This window comes from Pipistrellus hanaki (genome assembly GCF_964339955.1).
Source record: "Pipistrellus hanaki genome assembly, chromosome: 11".
Taxonomy (NCBI): Eukaryota; Metazoa; Chordata; class Mammalia; order Chiroptera; family Vespertilionidae; genus Pipistrellus; species Pipistrellus hanaki.
Genome location: NC_140513.1, coordinates 2,805,473 through 2,828,601, shown reverse-complemented (window position 1 = coordinate 2,828,601; position 23,129 = coordinate 2,805,473). Strand labels below are relative to the sequence as shown.

General features: G+C 63.3%; 1 protein-coding gene across 1 annotated transcript in view; it reads left to right on the top strand.

Moving 5' to 3' along the window:
- LAMC3 (laminin subunit gamma 3) overlaps positions 1 to 21,888 on the top strand; it is a 45,382-nt gene extending 23,494 nt beyond the window's left edge. The window contains exons 9-28 of the mRNA XM_084899791.1: positions 1,580 to 1,687; positions 2,917 to 3,109; positions 3,197 to 3,306; positions 4,040 to 4,258; positions 5,465 to 5,653; positions 8,689 to 8,934; positions 9,658 to 9,811; positions 10,360 to 10,502; positions 10,979 to 11,157; positions 12,331 to 12,472; positions 13,333 to 13,538; positions 13,906 to 13,982; positions 15,368 to 15,502; positions 16,574 to 16,721; positions 17,740 to 17,889; positions 18,868 to 18,970; positions 19,178 to 19,377; positions 19,934 to 20,080; positions 20,159 to 20,258; positions 21,444 to 21,888. Coding sequence (XP_084755917.1) covers positions 1,580 to 1,687; positions 2,917 to 3,109; positions 3,197 to 3,306; positions 4,040 to 4,258; positions 5,465 to 5,653; positions 8,689 to 8,934; positions 9,658 to 9,811; positions 10,360 to 10,502; positions 10,979 to 11,157; positions 12,331 to 12,472; positions 13,333 to 13,538; positions 13,906 to 13,982; positions 15,368 to 15,502; positions 16,574 to 16,721; positions 17,740 to 17,889; positions 18,868 to 18,970; positions 19,178 to 19,377; positions 19,934 to 20,080; positions 20,159 to 20,258; positions 21,444 to 21,694 — 3,200 coding nt within the window. The 3' untranslated portion in view covers positions 21,695 to 21,888. The remainder of the gene's footprint in view (positions 1 to 1,579; positions 1,688 to 2,916; positions 3,110 to 3,196; positions 3,307 to 4,039; positions 4,259 to 5,464; positions 5,654 to 8,688; positions 8,935 to 9,657; positions 9,812 to 10,359; positions 10,503 to 10,978; positions 11,158 to 12,330; positions 12,473 to 13,332; positions 13,539 to 13,905; positions 13,983 to 15,367; positions 15,503 to 16,573; positions 16,722 to 17,739; positions 17,890 to 18,867; positions 18,971 to 19,177; positions 19,378 to 19,933; positions 20,081 to 20,158; positions 20,259 to 21,443) is intronic.
- The last annotated feature ends 1,241 nt before the right edge of the window (positions 21,889 to 23,129 follow it).

Genomic DNA, 23,129 nt, shown 5'->3' with positions numbered 1-23,129 from the left:
TGCGCCCTCTGCTGGACGCCGCTCGGAAAGCAGGACAGAGAGGGGCTTGGAATGGGGCGCGGGAGTGTAGGCTGTGAGCCTCAGCGGGGACCCCTGGGATGGCTCCTGAGAACAGTCACTGTCTGCCCTCACTTTGGGCGAGGCCCTGGTTTCCTCTCCTTATCTCACCATCACCCTCGGACAGAAGTTCTCAGCCTTTTTTATCTCCGAACTCCTTTACGCTCTTGGACATTATTGAGGCCCTCAAAGCACTTTGATTCATGTGGGTTGTGTGTGTGGATACTTTCTCTATTAGAAATTAAAGCAGTGATTTGAAAATATCTATTACTAAAAACAATGATAGTAAACATACAATAAAAAAAATGGCATCCACCTGAGAAATTTTTTAAAAATAGATTTTTATTGATTTCAGAGAGGAAGGGGGAGGGAGATAGAAACATCAGTGATGAGATAGAAACATTGATTGGCTGCCTCCTGCACGCCCCCCACTGGGGATCGAGCCTGCAACCCAGGCATGCGCCCTTGAACGGAATTGAACCCGAGACCCTTCAGTCCACAAGCTCTATCCACTGACCCACACCGGCCGGGGCAGAAGTAAGTTTGTAAAAGACTAAAGCCCCTCGTCCTCCATCTCTGCGCATCGCCCTCCCGTCTGGCTTCACAGAAGTTGGCTGGTTCTCACCACGGCTTCTGCCAGTGTCTGTTGTGATGTCACACGCCTGGTGGCTTCTGGAAAATTCCACTCTGCTTGTGAGAGAGAGAACGGAGAATACACATGCATCAGAGTCTCGGGGATCTCCCCGGGAATTCATACAAACGCTGGGAATGCTGCTGGGACCACAGTACGCCATTGCTTCCAATTCGCAGAGGAGGGAATGACGTCAGAGAGGTTCAGCCACTTGCCCAGGGTCACACAGCCAGGGAGGAGCAGAACCTAGTCTGGGACCGAGGAGGCCCCGGCCTCTCCTTTCTGACTCCTCTCCCTTTCTTCATCCCTCCCTCCTCGCCCTGCAGGGCCCCAGGTGTTGGGCCTCCACCATTCCCCCCCCCCCTCATCCCCCTGGGGTCACTTGCTCATTGCTAGACTGCGTGGTGTGATGGCTACACTGCCGTCACCAGGGCGAGTGTGGGCCGGACCGGGCCGGGGCCGGAGGCCGTTCCCATTCACAGTGACTGCTTCCTAGCCAGGCGGCCTCCTGGGTGCAGGGGCCCCTGACAGGCCCCGGGAAGGACAGGGGCCCCTGACAGGCCCCGGGAAGGACAGGGGCCGTGCGGGCCGGGCCAGGAGGTCTGTGGATCCCAGCCCCCCACGTCGGGGCAGGCGGGCTGTGCCTTCGTGTTTGCTCAAAGCCCACAGAGGGGCAGCGCGGCCCAGAGGTCTGACCGCACCCCAGACAGGCTTTCTCGCTGCTTCTGGGGCTGCCTCCCGGCTAAGAGCCGCCCTGGCTCCGGGAGGGGAGGGGAGCCACCGGCCTGTCCCAGCACTGCCTCCCGGACCGGGCGGCGCCCTGAGGGCCGGGAAGCCTCGAGGCGGAGCCTCCCTCCGGCTCTCACGGGCCTGTGTGTGTGTTGTCTCCAGGAGCCGATGGCTGGCGGGCGGGCGCGGGGGACCCGGAGCGGCCCGCACGCTGGAGCCCCAGGGGGCTCCCTCTGCACCCCGAGGCGGAGGAGGAGTTCACAGCACCAGGTACCTCCAGCCACAGGCCGCGGGGCCGCTGGGCGTGCTTCCTGCCGCCACGCAGACACGGCCACCAGCGCAGCCTCTGGGAGCAGCACAACCTGCCTCTCGGGGGCCCAGAGCGCACCTGGGGGTCCCTGTGGGCTGACATCGGGGTGTGGGCAGACCCGCTGCCCGGGGGCCCCAGAGGGAATCCGCTCCCGCCTCCGGCTTCTCAGGCCACTCACTGTGCTCCTTGGCGGCCTCTGCTTCCTCCTTTCCCGTCCCTCTGACGCCAACCCTGCCGCCTTCCTCTTCCATCCTTAAGGACCTGTGGCCAGTGGGGCCCAGCTGGGAATCTCTACTGTCAGGTCTCTGCTGAACAGCCTGACTTCCACCTGCCACCTAACTGCACCTCCCCCAGCGCACCCCCAGCCGAGCAGCGGAACGCGTTCGCGGGGGGGGGGGGGGGGGGGGGGGGGGATGGGGACCCGGACATGCCCTGCGGCGGGGCGGCGGCTAGAGCCCCCGCTTCCGGTCACAGCGACGCCACCCAGGGCTCCGTCAGGCCACGGTCACACCCCAGGCAATCCCCGCGCTCTTCCCATCAGCCCCCCAGCCCCCACCCCCGGCACTGCGCCCAGAGCCGTGGGATTCCTGCAGGAGCAAGAAGTTCCAGGTTGTTTTGAACCCTCACCCCTGTCCTTCCTTGACCCCAGCCTCAGCGCACCCGGAGCGATGGCCGGGGGAGGAGGCCGCGGGGCCCTGGCCCTCATGTGCCCTCTGTGTGTGTGCGATGCCACCGCCCCTTCCCGCTGGGAGCGCCCTCTGACTCCCGAGGGAAGCGTGGCCTCTGGGGCCGTCGGCACCTGCTCAGCCCCCCACGTGACACTCGTCCCCTGTCCTCGCTCTGAGTCTCACTCCGTCTGACGCGTGTGGTCCGCGTGGCTCTGCCCGGGGGAGGGGGCAGGCACCTCTGGTGTGTCCTCTGCTCCCCACTCACTCCCCTGTCCCACGGGCTCACCTGCGAGACCCCCGGTCAGACGTGACAGCCGGAGGTCAGGACAGGGGCCTCCTCACAGGAGGGACGCAGGGCACTAGCCCAGGTGTGGCCGAGCCCTGAGCTCCAGCCGCACAGGCGCCTGCGTTCCTGCTGGCCGTCCTTCTGTCTCGCCTGGGGGTTGGGTTGCCAGGAAAGCAGCCGCCGTTGAAACCAGGCTCGTTACGTGCAGACGGTCACAGCCTTCTCTCGTCCTCAGCCAAGTTCCTGGGCGACCAGCGGTTCAGCTACGGGCAGCCCCTCACCCTGACCTTCCGGGTCCCTCCCGGGGGCTCCCCGCCTCCCGTGCAGCTGAGGCTGGAGGGGGGCGGCCTGGCCCTGACGCTGCCCCCCGCCCGCCCGCCGGGGCCCCAGGACGCCGCGCGGCCCGGGGAGGTGCAGCTGACGTTCCAGTGAGTGTCCCGCTCCGTCCCGAGAGGGGCCGGGGGTCAGGGCCCCCCCCCAGCCTGCCTCAGGGTCTGGTGGCCCCTCCTCCCCAGGCTGCAGGAGACCTCGGAGGACGCCGACCCCCCGCTGCCCGCCTTCCACTTCCAGCGGCTGCTCGCCAACCTGACCGCCCTGCGCCTGCGGACCCGCCCCAGCCCGTCTGGTCAGTGAGTCCGGCTCCCTGCTGGCGGCCTCAGGCAGACGGTTATTGTCCCCGTTTTACCACCAAGGCGTCTGAGGCCCGGGGCCGATGGGCTCCTTGGAGGCCAGCCCTCCCTGCCCTCTGAGTCCGAGGCCTGGGGCTGGGACCAGCCTGTCCAGTTCCTCCTCTTTGCAGCTGTGGTTGGCGTGCCTTCACCCCCAGGACCCCCCATGGCTGCCCTGCTCCCAGGCCACTCCAGGCCCCTCCTGAGGCTCCTGCAGGAAGTCCATGTCCCCCTCTCCAGCAGCGCCCAGCGCTCCCGTCACTCCCTCACCCTCAGTCACCGATGCTCACAGGCTCCACCTGGCCAGCCCGTGCTGTGCTGGGGGCGGACTGGAGGGGCAGGTGGACATACGGACCCTCCATCCACCCACCCCAAACCCCGAACCCCCTTTCCCACGAATAGCATTCTGGGCACATCTCTCTGGGCCCTTCTGTGTGCGTGACTTGTGTCTGCACCTTTTATTATTATTTTTTATTTCTTTATTGATTAAGGTATTACACACGTTTCCTCATCCCTCCATTAACCCCCAAACCCACCCCCCTGCAGCTTTTAAATACAGAAACAGGATCGCACCGTCCAGTGCCCAGCAGCGTGCTGTTTTTAGCTCTCGCCGTGTTTGCAGGTTGATCTCTGTCATCTCTCTCTCTCCTCCTCCTCCTCCCCTCTTCCCCCCCCCCCTTTTGCTCCCAGGCCAAGTGCTCCTGAGTGAGGTGCGGCTCCTGTCGGCCCAGCCGGGCCTCTCGCCCCCGGCCTCCTGGGTGGAGACGTGCTCCTGCCCCAGGGGGTACGTGGGCCAGTTCTGTGAAGCCTGTGCCCCGGGATACAAGAGGGAGACGCCCCTGGGGGGCCCCTATGCCAGCTGCGTCCCCTGCACCTGCAACCAGCACGGCACCTGCGACCCCGACACCGGTGAGTGTCCGCCCCCATCGGGGCTGCCCCAGAACGGGGTCGGCCGTGGGCTTGTGCCAGTGCCCTCTGAATCCAGTGCCAACCAAGTGAGTCTCCGAGGTCCTCCACGCCCCGGCGCCTGGTTAGCCACCACATCACTCAGTCCTGCAAGATTCCCCAGGCGTACGGGACCATTCCCGCCACCTCTACCCGGTGAGGGCCTAAAGCGCAGAGAGGCCCCACGGCCAGCAGGTGGCAGGGCTGCTCCTCCCACAAGTTCACTGCCTGCGGTTCCTCCCCCCGGACCAGAGAGGAAACAGAAGGACCTCCCTGGAGGTCTCTGGGCAGGGGGTGCGGGACGGGGCTGGTCCAGGCCTCTCACACAGGCCGTGGGGGGTCAGCGCCAGCTGCTGTCCGGGAGCAGGCGGGTCTCAGCTTCCCACAGGCCCCGTCCGGAGCTGACAGAGCACAGGCGCCTGGCCATGCCAGACCCCGCTCATGTGTCCTGTGGGCGGGGCCATTGCTACGCTCCCTGGACAGAGGGAGGAGTCATGAGCGTGTGTGTGCTGTGCCGGGGCAGGGACCAGTGGAGAGCCGGGCAGGCGTGATGGTTCCCCTTAAACCCCCTCCCCCACCTCCACCCGGTTCCCTGTGGCAGTCTGTCTTCTCAATCAGGCTCCTGACCCAGTCCCTGGCCGGGGGCTCTGTCCCCAGAGTCCCCCACTCTGAGCAGCTCCAGGTGCCCTGGGCTGGGGAAGGGGGTTGTAGAATTCCCCCCCCCCAGAAACCTGTGGGCAGGGGGCCACTGAGAGCCCAGAGACCCCATACACGGAGCCTCGTGTCACCCCCAGAATCCTGGGTCTGTCCCTGTCCCACTGGGCCCTGCCGTTAGGAGGACACGGAGGAGGGAAAGGGGAAACGAGCAGAGGGGTTGGCGGCGCTGCCTGCTGGTCCGGGCAGAGGTGTGGGAACAGAACATGAGAATGATAACTAATGACAGTTCTGCGCCAGGGACTGTGCAGGCACTCTGGCCGCATTAGATCCCGGTGGGAACCGTGGCGGGCAGAGCCCACTGAGGCTGTTGTGCCCATTCTGCAGGCGAGGACACTGAGGACCAGGGCGTTAGGCTGTTTTTTTGCCCGGGTTCACACCATGGGCGTGGACCCGAGCGGACTCTTCACCCCCCGGCTCAGACAGTGCTAAGCAGGTGCTTCTCTCGCCCCTCAGGGATCTGCCAGTGCGGCCACCACACCGAGGGCCCGTCCTGTGAGCGCTGCCTGCCAGGTTTCTATGGCAACCCCTTCGCGGGCCGGGCCGACGACTGTCAGCCTTGCCCGTGCCCTGGAGGGTCGCCCTGCACGACCCTCCCGGAGAGCAGGGAGGTGGTGTGCACCCGCTGTCCCCCGGGCCAGAGAGGTGAGTGGCTCATGCCCTGGTCCTGCCCCTGCCTGTGCTCCAGGAGCGGGGTCCTGGGTGTGAGGTGGGGCAGGTGAGGGAGGGCCGGCTTAGGGGTGGCAGGCGTGACCTCTGGGGACACGGGGTCCCACGGCACCTTAGTCAGGGCCCGGCTGCTGTGGGTTCCCAGCAGAACTTGGGCCCTTGAACATGTCCGGGTGAGACTGGGAAAATCCCCAGGTCTGGACCCAGGCCCCACAGAGCCTGGCTTAGCGAGGGATGTGGCTCAGAAGTCTGTATTCCTGAGTTCCCTGGCAGATGCATCAAGGCAGAAAACCTCACATTATACATGCATCTTTTTGCCCTGGTTGGTAGCTCAGTGGTTAGAACACCTGCCTGAGAACCATAAGGTCTCAGGTTTGATTCCCAGTCAAAGGCATGTAGCTGGGTTGTGGGTTCAATTCCTGGCCCTGGTCAGGTCCTGTGTGGGAAGCAACCAATCTATATGTCTCTCTCACATTCAAGTCTTTCTCTCCTCCCCTCCCTCCCTTCATCCTTTCCAATCTCTCTGAAAAAATCCATGAGAAAAAAAATGCTCGGGTGAGGATTAACAAAAGGAAAAGAACGCTCAGCTTTTAGAAGATGCCGGCTCCCCATCCTCACTCCCACGCGGACGCAGCCGCCCTGCACACCTGCGTTTTTGACAGCTTTGCTGAGATAGCACTCACATGCCCTGCGATCCACCGGCTTCGGTGTACAAGGCGAGGCCTTTTTGGTTTATTCTGCCATTAATTTTTTCAAATTATGGCAAAATGTGTAGTATAACATTTGCCATGTTAAGCATTTTTTAAAAATGTTTTTATTGGTTTTATTTTAAAGAGAGAGGAGAGGAGAGGGAGAGCGAATTAGAAACATCAATGATGAGCCGGGACTGATTTGACTCAGTGGATAGAGCGTCGGCCTGCGGACGACGAAAGGTCCTGGGTTCGATTCCGGTCAAGGGCATGTAGCTTGGTTGTGGGCACATCCCCAGTAGGGGGTGTGCAAGAGGCAGCTGATCGATGATTCTCTCTCATCGATGTTTCTAACTCTCTATCCCTCTCTCTTCCTCTCTGTAAAAAATCAATAAAATATATTAAAAAAGAAAAGAAAAGAAAAGAAAAGAAACATCAATGATGAGAGAGAATGATGGATCGGCTGCCTCCTGCACGCCCCTTACTGGGGATCAGGCCTGCAACCCAGGCGTGTGCCCTAACTGGGATTTGAACTGTGACCTTCTGGTTCATAGGTCGATGCTCAACCACTGAGCGACACCAGCCGGGCTTAAGCCTTTTTAAGTGGACAGCTCAGTGGCATTAACTGCTCTCCTATTGCTGTCCAACCACCACCACCTTCCTTCTCCAGAACTTCTTTTATTTCTTCTTTTGTATTTTCATACTGACCTTCCCCACCCCCTACTCCCGCCCCCGCCTCCCTTCCGGGACCTCACAGCGGCTCGGCCCTGGGAGCGGCCCTCTCCCAGGTCCAGCGAATGGCTGGTTGCCTGCGGGGCCTCCGCCTGCATCACCGCTCTGGTCTCCTCCTGCCCTCTTATTTCACGCCTATTTCAGAGTCCCCCGGCCAGGCACAGCTCTCCCCTGATCTCCCCGCAGACCCTTCTCCTCCCATTTTTGTCTTTTCTGTCTTAGTATTCCCCCTCTCCATCTTCAAGGTGCCTGCCTCAGTAACGTTAACTTGGCTTCGTCTGAACAATGAGCACTGAGGACACGGCATTCTGTCACGGTGACTGTGGCTATGGCTGTGGCCGTTAATTAAATCATAAAATGAGTGATACGCGTTGTAACGATTGAAACTGCCGGCAAACGCGTAAAGAGGAACGTAACGTGCAGGCAGCAAGAAGAGCGTGTGCCTGTGGTCCCGCCACCCCAGGGACCGAGTTCTGTGAGGGCTGTGGGTCCCCGTCCGTCCGTCTCCTGCAGACATACACAAGAGGGGGTGTGGATGTCTTTTATGTCCCATCTGTGTCCAGAGTGGACCTCCCAGGTCCCAGCCCTCCAAAAGCCTCCTAGCACCACCTTTTCTGAGACTCCCAGGGACCCCGAGGGCTGGGAGGCGGGGCAGCCACCCCAGTTCAAACCCAGGGGGCAGGCCAGGAGTCGGAAACAAACACTCCAGAGGAAGGTCAGGGCCTGGGAAGCAGGAGAGGTGAAGGGAGCAGGAGCCGCAGGAGGAAGCAGCCACAGCTCAGGTGGGACGGGCGGGAGAGGAGGACGATGAGGAAGAGGGTGGCGGCAGCACAGGGGATGGTGACCGGGAAGAGGAAGCAGAGAGTGACAGGGAAGACAGTGATGAAGATGATGAGGAAGAAGACAATGATCAAGATGACGATGCAGATGATGATGACAAAGGTGATGATTGAGATGAAATGATGACAGTGAAGTGTCTGATGGTCAAGATGGTGACAAAGATGATGATGATGTCGACGACGAGGGGACAAGATGGTGATGGAGAAGATGATGATGAAGGGGACACGATGGTAATGAAGATGATGGTGATGATGATGATGGGGACAAGATGGTGATGAAGATACTGCTAAGGGAGGGACGGTGGTGCTGGTCAAGATGAAGTTCATGGATGAAGAGACTGATTAAGACGATGGTGGTGGTAGAGGTGAAGATGATGAACAAGGTGCTGATGAGGAGGACAGTGATGATGACATGGGTGATGGGGAACAGGAGATGTCAGCCACTGCTGTTGACCAGTTCCTGTGCCAGGCCCTGTGCTAGGAGCTCACAGTGATCTCCCCAAACCTCTTGAGAGTCCTGCCCCGCTTTGTTGACGGGTACCCCATGTTCAGAGACGCACAGTGACTTGCCCAAGACTGCACAGCCAGCAGATGGCTGAGCGAGGCCCCACCCCAGGTCAGCGACCCCGGAGCCCATGCTCTGCCCACAAAGAGACGAGGGCGCTTGCTTCGCCCCCCCACCCCCCTCACCCCGTGGACCTGCAGGCTGGCCTTCCGCGTGCCGCTCCCCCACGGGCCTTTCCTCCCCCAGGGCGGCGCTGTGAGGCCTGCGACGATGGCTTCTTTGGGGACCCGCTGGGGCTCTCTGGGGACCCCCAGCCCTGCCGACGGTGCCAGTGCAGCGGGAACGTGGACCCCAACGCCGTGGGCAACTGCGACCCGCTGTCCGGCCACTGCCTGCGCTGCCTGTTCAACACGACGGGCGCCCGCTGCCAGCTCTGCCAGGAGGGCTTCTACGGCAGCGCGCTGGCCCCGCGGCCCGCCGACAAGTGTGTGGGTGAGCCCCCTCCCCCAGCCGCGCCCCGAGGCCGTGCGGCTCCGGCCTCCGCCCTCCTCTGTCGCTTGTGCAGAAAGTGACAGGGTTTGCTCTGCTCCACGCTCTCCCCGGGGTCTGCCCGGCTCTGCCCTGCCTTTTCCTCCTGCCTGGGCCGTCAGCGCTCAGCTCACTGTCCGCGGGAGCCCGGGGACTGTCCGATGGCCTCGGCACCTGTCACCGGTGCCTCCTGGCCGCGACGTGCTTCCTTCCCCCGGCCTCCTGCGTGGCACGCAGCCCGGTGCCCCCGCCCAGAGGGCCCAGTGCCCACCCCCCGGGGAAGGCTCCCGGCGCTGCAGGAGCTGCTCAGCGTGTGCCCAGACTCGCTCCGGGCCCTCTCCCCGGGGCACTGTCAGCGCTCCCCTGGCCTCTGTTCTCTGGGCCCAGGAGAGCTGGGCCGAGTCCCAAACAGCGGGTCCAGGGGCGTGTCTGCCTGTGACCCGGGACTGAGCCTCTGGCCTTGTCTCTAGGCTGCGGGGCCCGGGCAGGCTCAGGGCCTTCTCCCAGGGTCCACAGCAAATGGGCCGAGATGAGGCCTGGCCCTCGAGCCTCCTGTCCGAGCATCTTGGGAGTCTGGCCGGTGGAGCCATCTCCCTGGCTGCCCATCTTCCCTGCACCTCCTGGGCCCGGAGCTCGGGCAGGCGATCTCCACAGTTTCCTGACTCCCTCTCCTGCCCCCACCCCCAGCCTGCAGCTGCCACCCCGGGGGGTCCGTCAGCGCGCGGAGACCCTGCGACCCGGTGAGCGGCCAGTGCGCCTGCCTGCCTCATGTGACTGGACGGGACTGCGGCCGCTGCAGCCCGGGCTTCTACGACCTCCAGCCCGGGAGGGGCTGCCGGAGGTGGGTGGGGAGGCTGTGGGTGCGCGGCCCGCGGGGTCCCCCCGCAGGGGAAGGCAGCACCAGGGGCCCCCAGAGAGGGCCCGGCTGGGAATGTGTGTCCAGGCCCATTGCTGGCACACAGTGTCCTCCCCTGAGGGGGACAAAGGGGCCATCCCTTGGGGGTCAGACTCACGGCCCTGCCGCCCAGGAGGCAGGCCAGGGGCAGCCCTCGGGGATGTCCTGGTGGGCAGGGCCAGCGTGGCATCAGATTCCCTTCTCAGTGACGCTGTTGCTCTGTGACTTTGGCCATGGCAGCACCTTGGGCAGTGCTGAGCGCATCCTGACTTCCCGTAGGGGTATGGTCCCCACAGCCATGGTGTGTGTGTGTGAGGGGGGGGGGGACTGCTCCCCAGGGCGCTGTTCAGGGGGAGCTGTTGGACACGGACCGACACGGAGGTGGGACCTCGTGGGCAGAGGGCAAGGCCTGCAGGCCCCTCCCGGCGGCAGCAGTGGCACCGGGGGCTGGGGTGGCCCAGAGCTCACTCACGCCCGGTCCTTCCCGGTCACAGCTGTACGTGCCACCCGCTGGGCTCCCAGGAGAACCAGTGCCACCCCGAGACTGGGCAGTGCCCCTGCCGCCCGGGCGTCGAGGGCCAGGCCTGCGACCGATGCCAGCGGGGCTTCTTCGGCTTCTCCATCCGGGGCTGCCGGGGTAAGGAAGCGGGTCCCTCCTGGCTCTCCGGGGTGTGTGGCCTGGGGGTTCTGGGCAAAGGGACCCCGGGGAAGGCGGCCACGCAGCAGGAGAGAGAGGGCAGACCCAGGCGGGTCTCTGAGCCGACGCGCAGACCCACTGTGCGCGGGCAGAGATGCCGAGGGGCCGGGAATCGAGTCCCAGACGCCGCTGCCCATTCCTGGGGACCGACCCGGGCGTCCCCTCCCGGGCCTCGGCCTCCTCGCTGTGCAGTTAGATGGCGTGGCAGTTCCTCAGGTGCGGGAACTCGGAAACAAGGCAGCATCTCAGTCATCACCTCTGACCTCTGACCTCTGACCCGGTCTCCGGGGAAGGACCCAGGAGGGTACTTGAGCTGCCCAGGGGGGTCTGGAGCAGCCAGGTGTGAGGCTGCAGGGGCTGTGGTTCTCAGGGCGCTCAGTGCCATCTGCCTGTCCTCCCCCCGCCCCCTCCCACAGCCTGCAGGTGCTCCCCGCTGGGTGCTGCCTCGCCCCAATGCCACGAGAACAGCACGTGCGTGTGCAGGCCCGGCTTCGTGGGCTACAAGTGTGACCGCTGCCAGGACAACTTCTTCCTCACGGCCGACAGGGCGCGGTGCCAGGAGTGCCCGTCATGCTACACTCTGGTGAAGGCGGAGGTGAGCCCGCCCCGCCCCGCCCCGCCCAGGCCTGCCCACCTCCTGTTCGTCCCAGTCAGCACCAGCTCAGCTCTCAGGGTTTCCAGGGCCAGCAGCTGCCTCCTCCCCATGCCCACCCAGCCCCTGGCACGTGCCAACCTGGGCCAGCCCCACCTCTGCCCTCCCCTGCTCCTCAGTGCACAGCAGCTCCTGACCCGTTTTCTTGCCGACCACTCAGGTCTCACGCTTTCTCAAGTTCAATGGGAATGAGGCCACGGACGGCCCTTGGTGGGACGGGTCCAGAGGGTGATTCCCGTGCTGGGCTCCAGGAGAATGTCCAGCAGGCGGCGGTGTGGTGCAGGGTCAGGAGCATGAGCTCGGGCCCTGCCCAGCCCATGCTCAGGCAGCAGGTTCAGGCTGGGACTCCTCACCTGAAACCAGGGGGCCCGCTTTTGGGAGATGGTACCGTAGGCAGAAAAGATGACCTAAGCCGAGTATTGGGTACCAGCCCCTCACCAAACCCAGTGGCGCACCAGCAGGAAAATGACCGAATAGGCCCACCAAGGGGGCAGTAAAGCCCACAGGCGCCTCCTTCGGCTCCATTTTGCTTCCAAATGAGTTCACGGTTATTGAACCCGATTTTGCCATCAAATCAGAAATGGGAGGGCGTATGGTTGTTCAGAACCATTTGGACCATGGGGTTGAGGAGGGGCTGGGGCCCTGCCACCCCTGCCCCTTAGGGTGGCTCCAGGGTGAGCGTGAGCCAGGGTGTGGCTGCCAGTCGCCCCAGCTGGCTCCCAGCGAGTGCTCTGTGAATGCACGCGGTCCGGGTGACTAAGAGAGCGGGGCCCGGAGACGCTGCTCAGCACCCTCACGCTGCCAGCAACTTCCCAGGGGCCCCTGCTCTGTGCCACGTCCTGGGCATCCCCCAGACCAGGCAGGAAGTCTGCGGGCTCCCCTCCCCGGCCCCCCTCCTTCGGCAGGACAGAGGTGTGGGGGCTGAATGCCTGCAGGTGCTGCGGGTGGGGGGAGGGAAGGGGCGGCTCTGAGCATAGGGTGGGCAGGGCTGGTTCTCAGAGGTGTAGTGTCTGCTTAGCTGTGGGGCCCAGGGACCCTCAGGGAGGGCATCCCGGGCACAAGTCGGGGGGCGGGGAGGGCGGTGTCCCGGCAGCGTCTCCTTCCTGTCCCCTCCAGGCTGCCAAGCTGAAGGCCAGGCTGACCCTGATGGAGGGGTGGCTGCAGGGCTCTGACTGCGGAAGGCCCTGGGAACCAATGGACTTCCTGCAGGGAGAGGCCCCTCGGGGGGACAGCTACCAGGGCCACCACCTACTGCAAGGTATGATGGGAGGCGGGAGGCAGGGGCAGTGCGGGCTGGTCAGGTGCCCCGTTTGCTCCGGGCTCAGATGCTTTGAGGGTCCCTGCTCAGCCCCAGGAGAACCCCCTTGCTGGGAGAGCCTGTCGGACGTCCCCGCCCCGGGGTTTCCTCCCACAATGCAGTCCTGCCTCCCCATGCCCAGTTGTAACTATTAATATCATCCTCGTTTCTGTAGCAACGGTCCCGCCCCGGCCCCACCCAGACTGTCAGTGAGACTGCTCTCTGATGCTCTCACTCCACCAATAAGCACGAGGCGCTGTCCCAGGTGCTGAACAGGTATCCCCCTGGCGTAGGAAACAAGTGAGCAGATATGAATAAAAGACTTACCAACGCCAGGTGGAGTTTGGCCTGACACACTGGAATTCTGGGAGCACTGAAGGCCACTTGATGATTTTGTGAAATGTCATGTTGGTAAATACCCATGCTCCTTTAGCAGCCAGACCCAGGCGAGCTGCGCACGGTTAGAAAAACTAATGTCAGGACAGGGAGCTGCGTGCCGCCACACCCGTGCTGAGCCCCACAGCCACTCGCCCTGCTGGCTCCGGGCGCCTTTACCGCTGCCCTAGGAGGTCTGGGTCTGCCAGTTCCCTGTCCGCGGCTGACTTCCTATGTGTGGGACCTTGGGTGCCTGGGCCTCAGCCTTTGCATCTGTAAAATGGGGAGGCTCTTCCTTGGGAGCTGACTGGTGGTGCTCAGGCCTGGTGCTAGCAGCAAGCTGTGCCCGGGAAGAGTAGGGGCACAGATGGGGTCCCCCGAGGGTGGGGGCTTCAGTGTGAAATCTCAATCGCTCCGTGACCCCCTGGATGGCGGGCTTTCTGCAGGGTTCCGGGACGCCTTCCTGGTGCAGGTGACGGGCCTTGAGGGAGCTGTGAAGGCTGCCCGGGAGCAGCTGCAGGCACTGAGCAGGAGTGCCCGCTGTGCCCCAGCTGGAGCTGACAAGACCTGCTTCCAGCTGGCAGACCTGGAAGAGGCCCTGGAGTCCTCGGAGGAGGAGATCCTGCATGCAGGCACCGTCCTCGCATCTCTGGTACCCGAGGGAGCGCCCGCCCCACCCTGCGCCTGGGCTCGGTGCCTGGTGACCCCGGGCACGCCTCCTTTCCCATTGGGGAGGCTCGGTTCCCTCTTTGGCCAAATGGGAGGCACGGAGAGCCGCCTCTGCGGGTCCCGGGAGATAACGTGCCAGCAGCCAGGCAGAGCCAGGCAGACAGTGAGCGCCCGCAGGTGGTCGGTGTCATGACGCACGTCCATGTTCGAGGGCTCTGCTCCCCGGATGCTGGCTGCGAGCAGCACTTCTGAAGGAACTGGTGCTGCCCGGTGCTGCCCGGTCACTCAGCCAGGCGTGGCCCTGGGCCTGCAGGGATGGGCCCTCAGTTCTGTTCCTCTCTTCCCTATAGGTGCTTCCCCAGGAAGTCCCCGGCCAGCCCTCCAACTGGAGCCAGCTGGCCACAGAGGCCCGGGTCCTCGCCCGGAGGTGAGCCCGGCGCTGGGACGCAGTGAGGTCCTGCCCACGCTTTATGGAGGGAGCCCAGCCCCCCTTCTTCTAAGGGGGCCAGGCCCGCAGGGGTCCCCACTAGGAGGTGGAGTCAGACCAGGACCAGAGCTGCCTGGTGGGGGGAAATGTCACCCTCGGGGGAAGGATCGGAGTGAGTCCCTCCGAGATCCAGGGATGGGGTGAAAGGTACCTTGGACGACCGAAGGCACCCAAGCACCCACTGTCTTTTCTAAAATGACAGCTTTATTCCGATAGTGTGTGCGCCCTAACATTCACCCGTGTACAGGGCACCGTCCGGTGGTTCTGAGTGTAGTCACAGAGCTGTGCAACCACCCCACAATCATTGAAAATTACTCATCTCCCAAAACACACCTGTGCCCTCTCGGCAACCACCGACCCACTTCCTGTCTCTATAGCTTTCCCTGTTCCACCCACTTCCCCTCGGGGGGGGGGGGTCACACCACCTACGGCCTTGGCTATGGTTTCTTCCAGTTAGCAGAACTCCTCCAAGCATCGCACAGGTGTAGCACGCCCAGCACTTCATTCCTTTTCACACCAAGCAATCTATCGTGTGGCTGTGACACATTCCCTGTACAGTCGTCCATCGAGGCACACTGGGGCTGTGTCACCCACTGCCTTTGAGAAGCAGCTTAAGCCCTAACCAGTTTGGCTCAGTGGATGGGGCGTCAGCCTGCAGACTAAAGGGTCCCAGGTTCGATTCCAGTCAAGGGCATGTACCTTGGTTGTGGGCACATCCCCAGTGGGGGGAGTGCAGGAGGCAGCTGATCGATGTTTCTCTCTCATTGATGTTTCTGACTCTCCATTCCTCTCTGTAAAAAAATCAATAACATATATATATATATATATATATATATATATATATATATATATATATTTTAAAGCAGCTTAAGGTCCTAAAAACCCAGAATCTGCCACAGTCTTCCCCTCTGGCTGTACTCTGGGCACCTTAGACCCATTTCACAGACAGGGAAACTGATTCAGAGATGTTAATCAACTTGCTAAAGGACACACAGCTTGCAAGCGAGAGAGTCGGGATTCAAACCCAGGCTCTCTTGACCACCCACTTCTACGCTGCCTTCATTAGGGGGACCACATAACTTCCTGTCCGAGGTGAGGTTTTATGGGGGACACAGGATCCTGTTCCTCATTCTTCCAGGACAGCCGGTATAAACGCTGTCACAGGGACAGGGTGTGTCTGCCCTTCCTGTCAGCCTTGGTCACATGCCTGGCAGAGAGGGCGCTGTGCCCGGGGGTGGCAGGAGGCCCCGGCTGAGGCGGCTGTGGGTTAGGGCCCAGGCCGCTGCCTTGTGAGCCCGGGCCATGGTTGCTGTATTTTCACGCAGCCACAAGGACACAGCTGCCAAGATCATGGCCACCGCTCAGACGGCTCTGCGTGCCTCCAATGCCAGTTACACGCTTCTCTGGAGGCTGGTGGAGGGCGGCGAGGCTCTGGAGGCCCAGCGGGAGCTGGAGGACAGGTGAGCCCTCCGGGAGTGGGTGGGGGCTTGGTTTGTTTGCCTCCTGGAATCGACGGGGCCTGGCCTTGGCTTCCTTTCCCCGACAGGCTATGGGGCGGGTCAGGGCATGTGGGGGCTTGGGCCCGATGGCTGGTGTCACAGGGACCCAGGCATGCATGGGGGTGCAGCTCAGCCTCTGGAGAGAAGGACAACAACCTGAACGAAGAGCACCCCCTCTCGCCGGCAGTCACCCCAGCCCCACCCCGTGTCCCCGAGACAGCTCCTTCTCCGCCACCAGCTCCCGTCGTGGCCTCTACTTCCCTGTGGGGTGGCCTCTTTATATCTCTCCTGGTCAAAGGGTCCATGGAGACCCAGCAAGATCTGCCCGAGCCCCAAGGGGACTTCCTAGATGGGAGAATCTGATTGGTTTAGCTCAGATCAGGTAGTCAGCCCTGATCCAATCAGCATGGCTGGGGTGACCCGCTCCTGTGGGCGCTCTTGCTCTCTGAGAAGGGGTGAGGGATGGGAGGGAGCCTGGGGGGTATCCACCCTAGCAGTGCCCATGGTGGGGGAGCGGGCTGGGGTGGGTATGGACAGCTGGACAGGACAGGAGAGCTGTTCTAATTGGTTAATTATAGCAGCTCAGGACTAAGAGGCCACAGCGCGGTCATACAGCCCAGGGGTCTCCATGTCCACGGTCACCCAAGGGCACAGCTGAGCCAAGTCCCAGCCTGAGCCGCTGCCCTTTTCCTGGCGCCAGGCGTTGTCCTCTGTGCGATTCACCCTGAGGAGCCAAACATTTGCAAAACGTGTGGTTCTCAAGTGGCCACACATGTGAGCCCTTCAGAGGAGCGAGGCTGAACCGAGTGGATGAAGAGACAAGAATGTGGTCCTTCTACTGCCGCTTCCATTCACTCGGGATCGGCAGAGCGGCGGCCAGTGTCTGAGGCCAGCTGCTGGGCCCACTCACCGAGGGAGGGGCAGTGAGGAGAGGCCTCCGGACACCAGGGCTGGGGGAGGGGCTCGGGACGGCGACGGGGGAGGGAGCCCGCGCCCTGTTCCTCGGGCCGTCCTGACTCTGTCTCCTCCCAGGTACCAGGAGGTCCAGGCGGCCCGGAAGGCTCTGGGTGCAGCTGTGGACAAGGCGCTGCCCGAAGCGGAGAGGGTGCTGGCCGCCATGCAGCCCGCTGGTGCCAACGCAGCCCCGCACCTGACCATGCTGGCCGCCCCTGCAGCACTGGTCAGCGGGGCCGTGCTCCGGTTCTGCACGGGGTGGGGCGGGGGGGGGGGGGAGCATGGCTGCTGGGAGACCAGCGGGGCCCAGGGAGAGGCCGATGCCGAGGCTTGTTTTTAACCATCGATAAAACACAGGATAGTCCTCCTGCAGGCTTGGGGGAGGGCCCACCTGGCAGAAGGAGGGAGCTCGAGCCGTCGCGGCTGCCGATTACAATAATAATATCCAGGCGGGCTCTTCCCCATCACCGCGCCTTCGCCAGGGCACCAGGCAGACTTGGGATCAGTCCCAGCTCCGCCGCTCCGCCGTGACCTTGGCCTGGCCCCTCTCCCTGGGCCTCAGTTACTTGTCCTTCAGGTGGAGCTCCCCCGTGGGGGCTTCCGAGGCTGCATGTCCACGGGGAGGTGGGGGGACTGGTCAGTAACGCACAGGTGACCCCCCCCAAGGGTTTCGGCCTCGTCCCCACTCTGCCTGCCGCCCCCCACGCCTCACCTCTGGGTAACTCAGCTCCATCCCTGAACTCGGGAACTGAACTTGGAAAAAAAAAAAAAAAAAAAGCTAAGCTTGCAGACATGCATTTGGGGCGAACCATGGGCAAGACGGGCCGGCCCCCGCTGCTTACGGGGTCTTGGCTTCTCCCATGATGGGGATGCGGGGAGAGACACGTGTGGAGAGACGTGGCTAGCGAGGCATCTGGCCTGCGTGCTGGTCCCCGGTGCTGCTGAGCTGTTAGATAGAGATGCTCCTCTAGACCCAGAAAGTCCCAGGTGGCAAGTGCACCAGCCCCAGGCCTCAGCTGAGTGGCCGTGGACCTTGGGAAGGAGCTGCAGGTCGGGGAGGTTAGCTGGTTGGCCCGAGGCTGCGAATCCGGCCTCCAGAGTCAGGGCTGACCCTCTCCTCGCCCCCCTGCTTCCCTGTGTCCCTGCCCCTGCTCCCGCCCGCCCTGCCCCGGTGCCTCTCACCCAGGAGAGGATCTGCCCCAGGCCCTCCCTGCCATTCGGCCTGAGCCTCCATCTCCCTGCAGCCTCAGAATTCCCGGACCCGGGACCTGAACCGGAGGGCGCAGGCCCTGGAGAGGACGGTCACATCCAGGGAGCACATGGTCACGGAGGCTGTCCTGGCCGCCCAGGCGACCGCCCGCACCGCGCTGCACCAGGCGGAGCCCCTCACGCAGGTGGGCGTGTCCCTGGGGCAGGCACTGGGGGAGGTCGGGGCAGCCGAGGGGTGTTCTGGGAGCTGGGTTGCAGGGGAGGGAGGGGCAATAACCAGAGTCGTTCTTTCCATCCCTCCGGGGCTTCCCTCAAAACTCCAGAGAACTCACAGCCTGCCAGGGCAGGAGACAGGACGGACGGACAGACAGGGGGCGGGATGGACAGACACAGGGCAGCACCCAGGGCCACGCCCACCACCCTTACTCAGCATTAGTGACAACGGGGGTGGGTTCTACTCATTGGTTCTTTCGCTCACCAGTTCACCTGCCTGATATTTCTAGAGCAATGTATTGCTGAGCCACACAGGTTAGCATGTGCAGCCCAGAAAGGAGACAGTTAAATGAGGGAATTCATCCATCAAATCCATATTCTTTTTTTTAAATCCATTTTTTTTTTATTATTGATTTCAGAGAGGAAGGGAGAGGGAGAGAGATAGAAACATCAATGATGAGGAGAATCATGGACCGGCTGCCTCCTGCATACCACCCCCTGGGGATCAAGCCGGCAACCCAGGCCTGTGCCCTGACCGGGACTCGAACCCTGACCTCCTGGTTCATAGGTTGACGCTCAAACACTGAGGCACGCCAAACCCACACTCTTTATCTGGCCTTGCTTCGTGGCGGGGGAGGACACTGCTTTCTGTGGGAAAGGGGTATGATGAGCAGGGTTGCTCGGGAGGCACAGCGGCGCTCTGGAAAGAAACCGCCCGTCCTTCCTGCTCTTCGCCGTCTCGGGTGTTTTCCTTCGGCTTCCGGGGCAGGGCGGGATGTTCCAGGGTTTACGTCTGTAACGAAACAGACCAGGTGTTCTTGGTGAACGTGGCGGCTGTCAGAGATTAGGTGGTGTTTTGGGACCTGGTCTGGTGGGGCTTGGTGCCCAGCTGACCCCACTGCAGGCAGCGCACCTGCCCACCTCCTGCAGCCTCTCTCTTCCCTTTGCAGCTGCAGCGCGAGGCCAGCTCCGCCCTCACCCGGGCTTCCTCCTCCGTCCAGGCGGCCACGGTGACCGTCATGGGGGCGAGGACCCTGCTGGCCGACCTGGAAGGTACGCACGCCTTGCCGAGCCTCTCCAAGGCTCTGAGAAGGCCTGCAGTGGAGAGACCTGCTCCGCGTTGTTTTATCCTCCCTGACATGCATGAGCGCCCTGAGCAGGTCTCACGCGCAGGCATCTCTGCCTCCACGCGTGTTGTCTGAGGGTCGGGGCTGGTCACGCCCTGAGCCGGGCCTCCTGACGGCCGCGGCCGGTTCGCAGGGATGCAGCTGCAGGGTCCCGGGCCCCGGGACCAGGCCGTGCTGAGGCGGAAGGCAGGCGTCGTCCGGGGCCGGCTCCTGGCGGACGCCAAGAAGAAGACCAAGCAGGCGGAGAGGATGCTGGGGAACGCGGCCTCGGTCTCCTCCAGTGCCGCGGAGAAGGGCGGGGAAGCCGAGCTGCTGGCCAAGAGCAGTGCCAAGGTCAGGGGCGCCGAGGGGAGGGCGGGGTGTCCCCCTGGGAGAGCCGCCCCGCAGGCCCCCCGTTCCTGGATGAGACGCTGCGCGTGGCCCACGTCTCTGAGCGTCCGGCTCTGAGCTCCGGAGGTCACGCGGGTGATTCCTCGGGAAACAGCTGTCACTGCTGTCCCCGGGGCAGTGAGGGCCCCAGGCCCAGCTGGGTCCGTGATGTAAATCACATGACCCGGACCTTCGGGCTGTCCTTTCTCATGGGCCCCCGTTCTGACTGGCTCTGCCCCACCTGTTGGCGTGGCCCCCCTAGCGGTCTGACCTCTAAAATAAGGTGACCAGACGTCCCGCTTTTGGCAGAACAGTCCCGATTTTTAACAATTTATCCCGCGCCTGCGGAGTTTTGAAAAAGTCCCAAATCTTTCCAAAAATCGGGACTTTTTAAAAGCGCTTCAGGACGCGGGACAAATGGTTAAAAATCGGGACTGTCCCGCCAAAAGCGGGACATCTGGTCACCTCACTCTAAAAGGATGGACTCCCTTCACCTCTTGCCGCCCTGTCCCCCCCATAGCTCGCCAGAGCCCTGCGGAAGGAGGGGCAGAAGGTGCGTGGCCGTGCCAGCCGGCTCTCCAGCCAGACCCGGGCAACGCTCCGGCTGGCCTCCCAACAGGCGCTGGCCTCGGGCGCACGGAGGCAGGCGCTGGAGGAGACGGAGCAGGTGGGTGTGCCCGGGCCTTCACCGGTGCCCCGGCCCGAGCCAGCCGAGCCCTGGAGCCTCCGCCTCCTCCCCCCGCAGGTGGGCGCCGGGCTGAGCGCGCTGGAGCAGCAGATCCGGGAATCGCGGGCCTCCCTGGAGAAGGACGTCCAGGCCTTGTCCCAGCTGCTGGCCCGGCTGGGTAAGGAGGCCTGGGCCCCTCCAGGGTCTTCCTGTGAGCGCTGCGAGGGGAGGCCGCTCCGGCTACTGTCCTTGTCGTTCATTCATTCATTCACTCACTCATTCATTCATGTTGGCACCATGCTTGGCCTGGGGATGCGGGAGTGAACAGCACCATCTGGACCTTGCCCTGCCCCTGCCCCTGCCCCTGCCCTGCCCCTGCCCTGCCCCTGCCCCTGCCCCTGAGTGTCTCAGATGAGTAGGGAATGGAGGCTATAACCCAGTTCTGCTTCTCCTCAAAGACCAGGCTCCTTAGACCTCCCTGTGGACAGTGGGCCTCTCCAGCCCTTTGTGAGAGCAGGGCCTGCCCAGCAGCAGAGCTCAGCCCCGTGTGTGTGTGTGTGTGTGTGTGTGCGCATTCTCTGCACTATGGAGCAGGCAGGCCATGGGGAACACCTCTGCCTCTCCTGTCCCCTGGCCCGGTGCCTGTGCTGCCCGCTCTTCCGTAAAGCCCTCCTGCCCAGGAAGCTGGAGGCGGGGGGAGCCGGGGCCCCGTGGGATCCTGCGGGCGCCATTTATCCTCACCTCCTCGTCACCCGGCTCAGCCGTCTTCCTGGCGCCTGCCACCCATAACGACAACAAGGCCCAGTGGGTCAGGCGGCCTGTGGCTCCATGCCACCGGCACCACCGGTGCAGACGTGAGCGCCGGGCCCCGCCCCGCGTCTCAGTCCTGGGGAGGCTCCGGGAAGTGGAGCTAACGTGTGGGCCAGGGAGACGCCCGCTGCCTGCCGCCCAGTCTGAGCCCCGCCTGCCCCCTGCTGTGCTCTTGGTGGGTGGACGTGGAGGTTGGAGCAGGCAGGCATCACAGGACTTCACACGCCCCACTGCTTTGTAGGTGAGGAGACAGGCTCAGGATTCACCAAGGCCCTCTTTTTTATCATTATTCCAAACAATAGCATTAATACCAACAATGAAATAATAATACCTATCTGGGAACGTCCCAGAGTCTGCACAGGAATTGGTGGGGTCCCAGACTGGGCTGTCCTCACAGCGCCCTCTCAGGCCCTCGCCCTCCTGGTGCATTGTGGGCAGTCAACATTCTGGAGGGCGTGGGCTGGGCAGGGCCTCTGGGTGGGCCCAGCGGGCTCCTGGGGTGCCAGGAGCCGGGAGCCGGGAGCCGGCCGCGCTGAGGCTCTGCCCTCCACAGAGTCGCTGGACACCCATCGGGCCCCAGCCCGGGCCCTGAATGAGACCCAGCGGGCCCTGGAGCGCCTGCGGCTGCGGCTGGGCCCGCCCGGGGCCCTGCAGGGGAAGCTGAGGCTGCTGGAGCAGGAGTCTGAGCAGCAGGAGCGGCAGATTCAGAGCTTCGAGAGCGACCTCGCCGAGGTCCGAGCCGACAAGCGGAACCTGGAGGCCATTCTGCAGAGTCTGCCCGAGAGCTGCGCCAGCTGGCAGTGAGCGCCCTGGGCCAGGCACGCACCTCACCCGCGGGTGCCCAGAGCCTGCTGCTGCCACCCTCCCTGAGGGAACACTTCCCGTCCACGCCGCAGCCCTGCTCCAGCGGTCAGGGTCCATTCCAGTCCGTTCCCCCGCCCCCCGCCCCGGCGTGTGCACTCCCCCCATGCACACATAAACGCACACCTCAGTGTCAATAACACGGACATGCATGCACACTTACATGTGTGGACACATGCCTGTGTGTGGTGCACATGTGCACATACACGCATTACAGTTGATCCACCGCTGACTATTGAGCGCCCTGTGTGTGCACACCTGTGGGTGCTGGGAGCTGTTATGTTAGGGACGCTGTGGCTTTAACATGCCACTCCCGCTCCAGGCAGGTGGGTAGCTGAGAGGCCCAGATGTGAGGTGGGTTCAGCGAGAGCCAGAGCTCCAGTCCCAGAGTTACCCTCTGTCCCACTGCAGCCCCCCATCCCCCCACCCCTACACACACACACACACACACACACACACACACACAGCTCTGCACAACCAAGGGGCAGGCAGGCCAAGACACTCGGATCCTAGAGGGTTCTCAGCAGTGGAGCCTGAGGCCGGGACTCCTGGGCCATGGTGCAGCCTGCTGGGCCTGGGGAGGGGCGGCAGCCCTGCGGGGTCATTGCTTCATGGGATACTTTGTTCTCAGGATCCACCAGCCCCCCTCAGCCTGTGGCTGCCCCAAGAGCTGGGCCTCGAGGGCCAGAGGGGCCTGGATCAGGGGGCTCGGCTCAGGGAGCAGGGAGCTCCCCTCGGTGACCTCCTGACCCCAGGTGGCCTTTGACCGATGGACGCTTCCCGAACCGGCGCTGTGGCTCTGGCCCCGCCTGCCAGGAGGGCGGCCTGCTGGGTGTGGAGGCCTGGCTGCCTTTCCAGTCCGTCCTGCTGGGGCATCCCCTGTGGCCAGCCCTGCCCGCCTCTGCCCAGGATCCCCTGGCATTTCCTCCGGCGCTCCTCCCTTCCCCCGGCCCTCTTCCAACAGATGGCACCGGGTGCCCGCAGGGGCCCAGGCCCCTCCCGCAGCTTCCTGCCTCCAGCAGGGCGACAGGCAGCAGCACTCCAGTCTGTTTAACGTGGAAATAAAGGACCTCTTATTAGCCGGTGGTGCTGGCTGTGGTACACACACACACACACACACACACACACACACGTGTGGCACTCCCGGTGCCCAGGGGAGTGGCAGGAGGAATGTGCATGGATCCTTCCCAGCCCACACACAGCAGGAAGGTGGCAAACGCTGAGCCCACTGGCTTGGCCAGGGTCTCCCCACTGGGGGGTTTCGCTGGGACCACAGGCATCTGCCCTCTCCCCTCTGCTCCGGGGGGCTTATCAGGCACAGTTGAGGGGCTGGGAGTTTGAAGGGTGGGGTACAGGGAGCCCTCAGCTGACCTCTGAC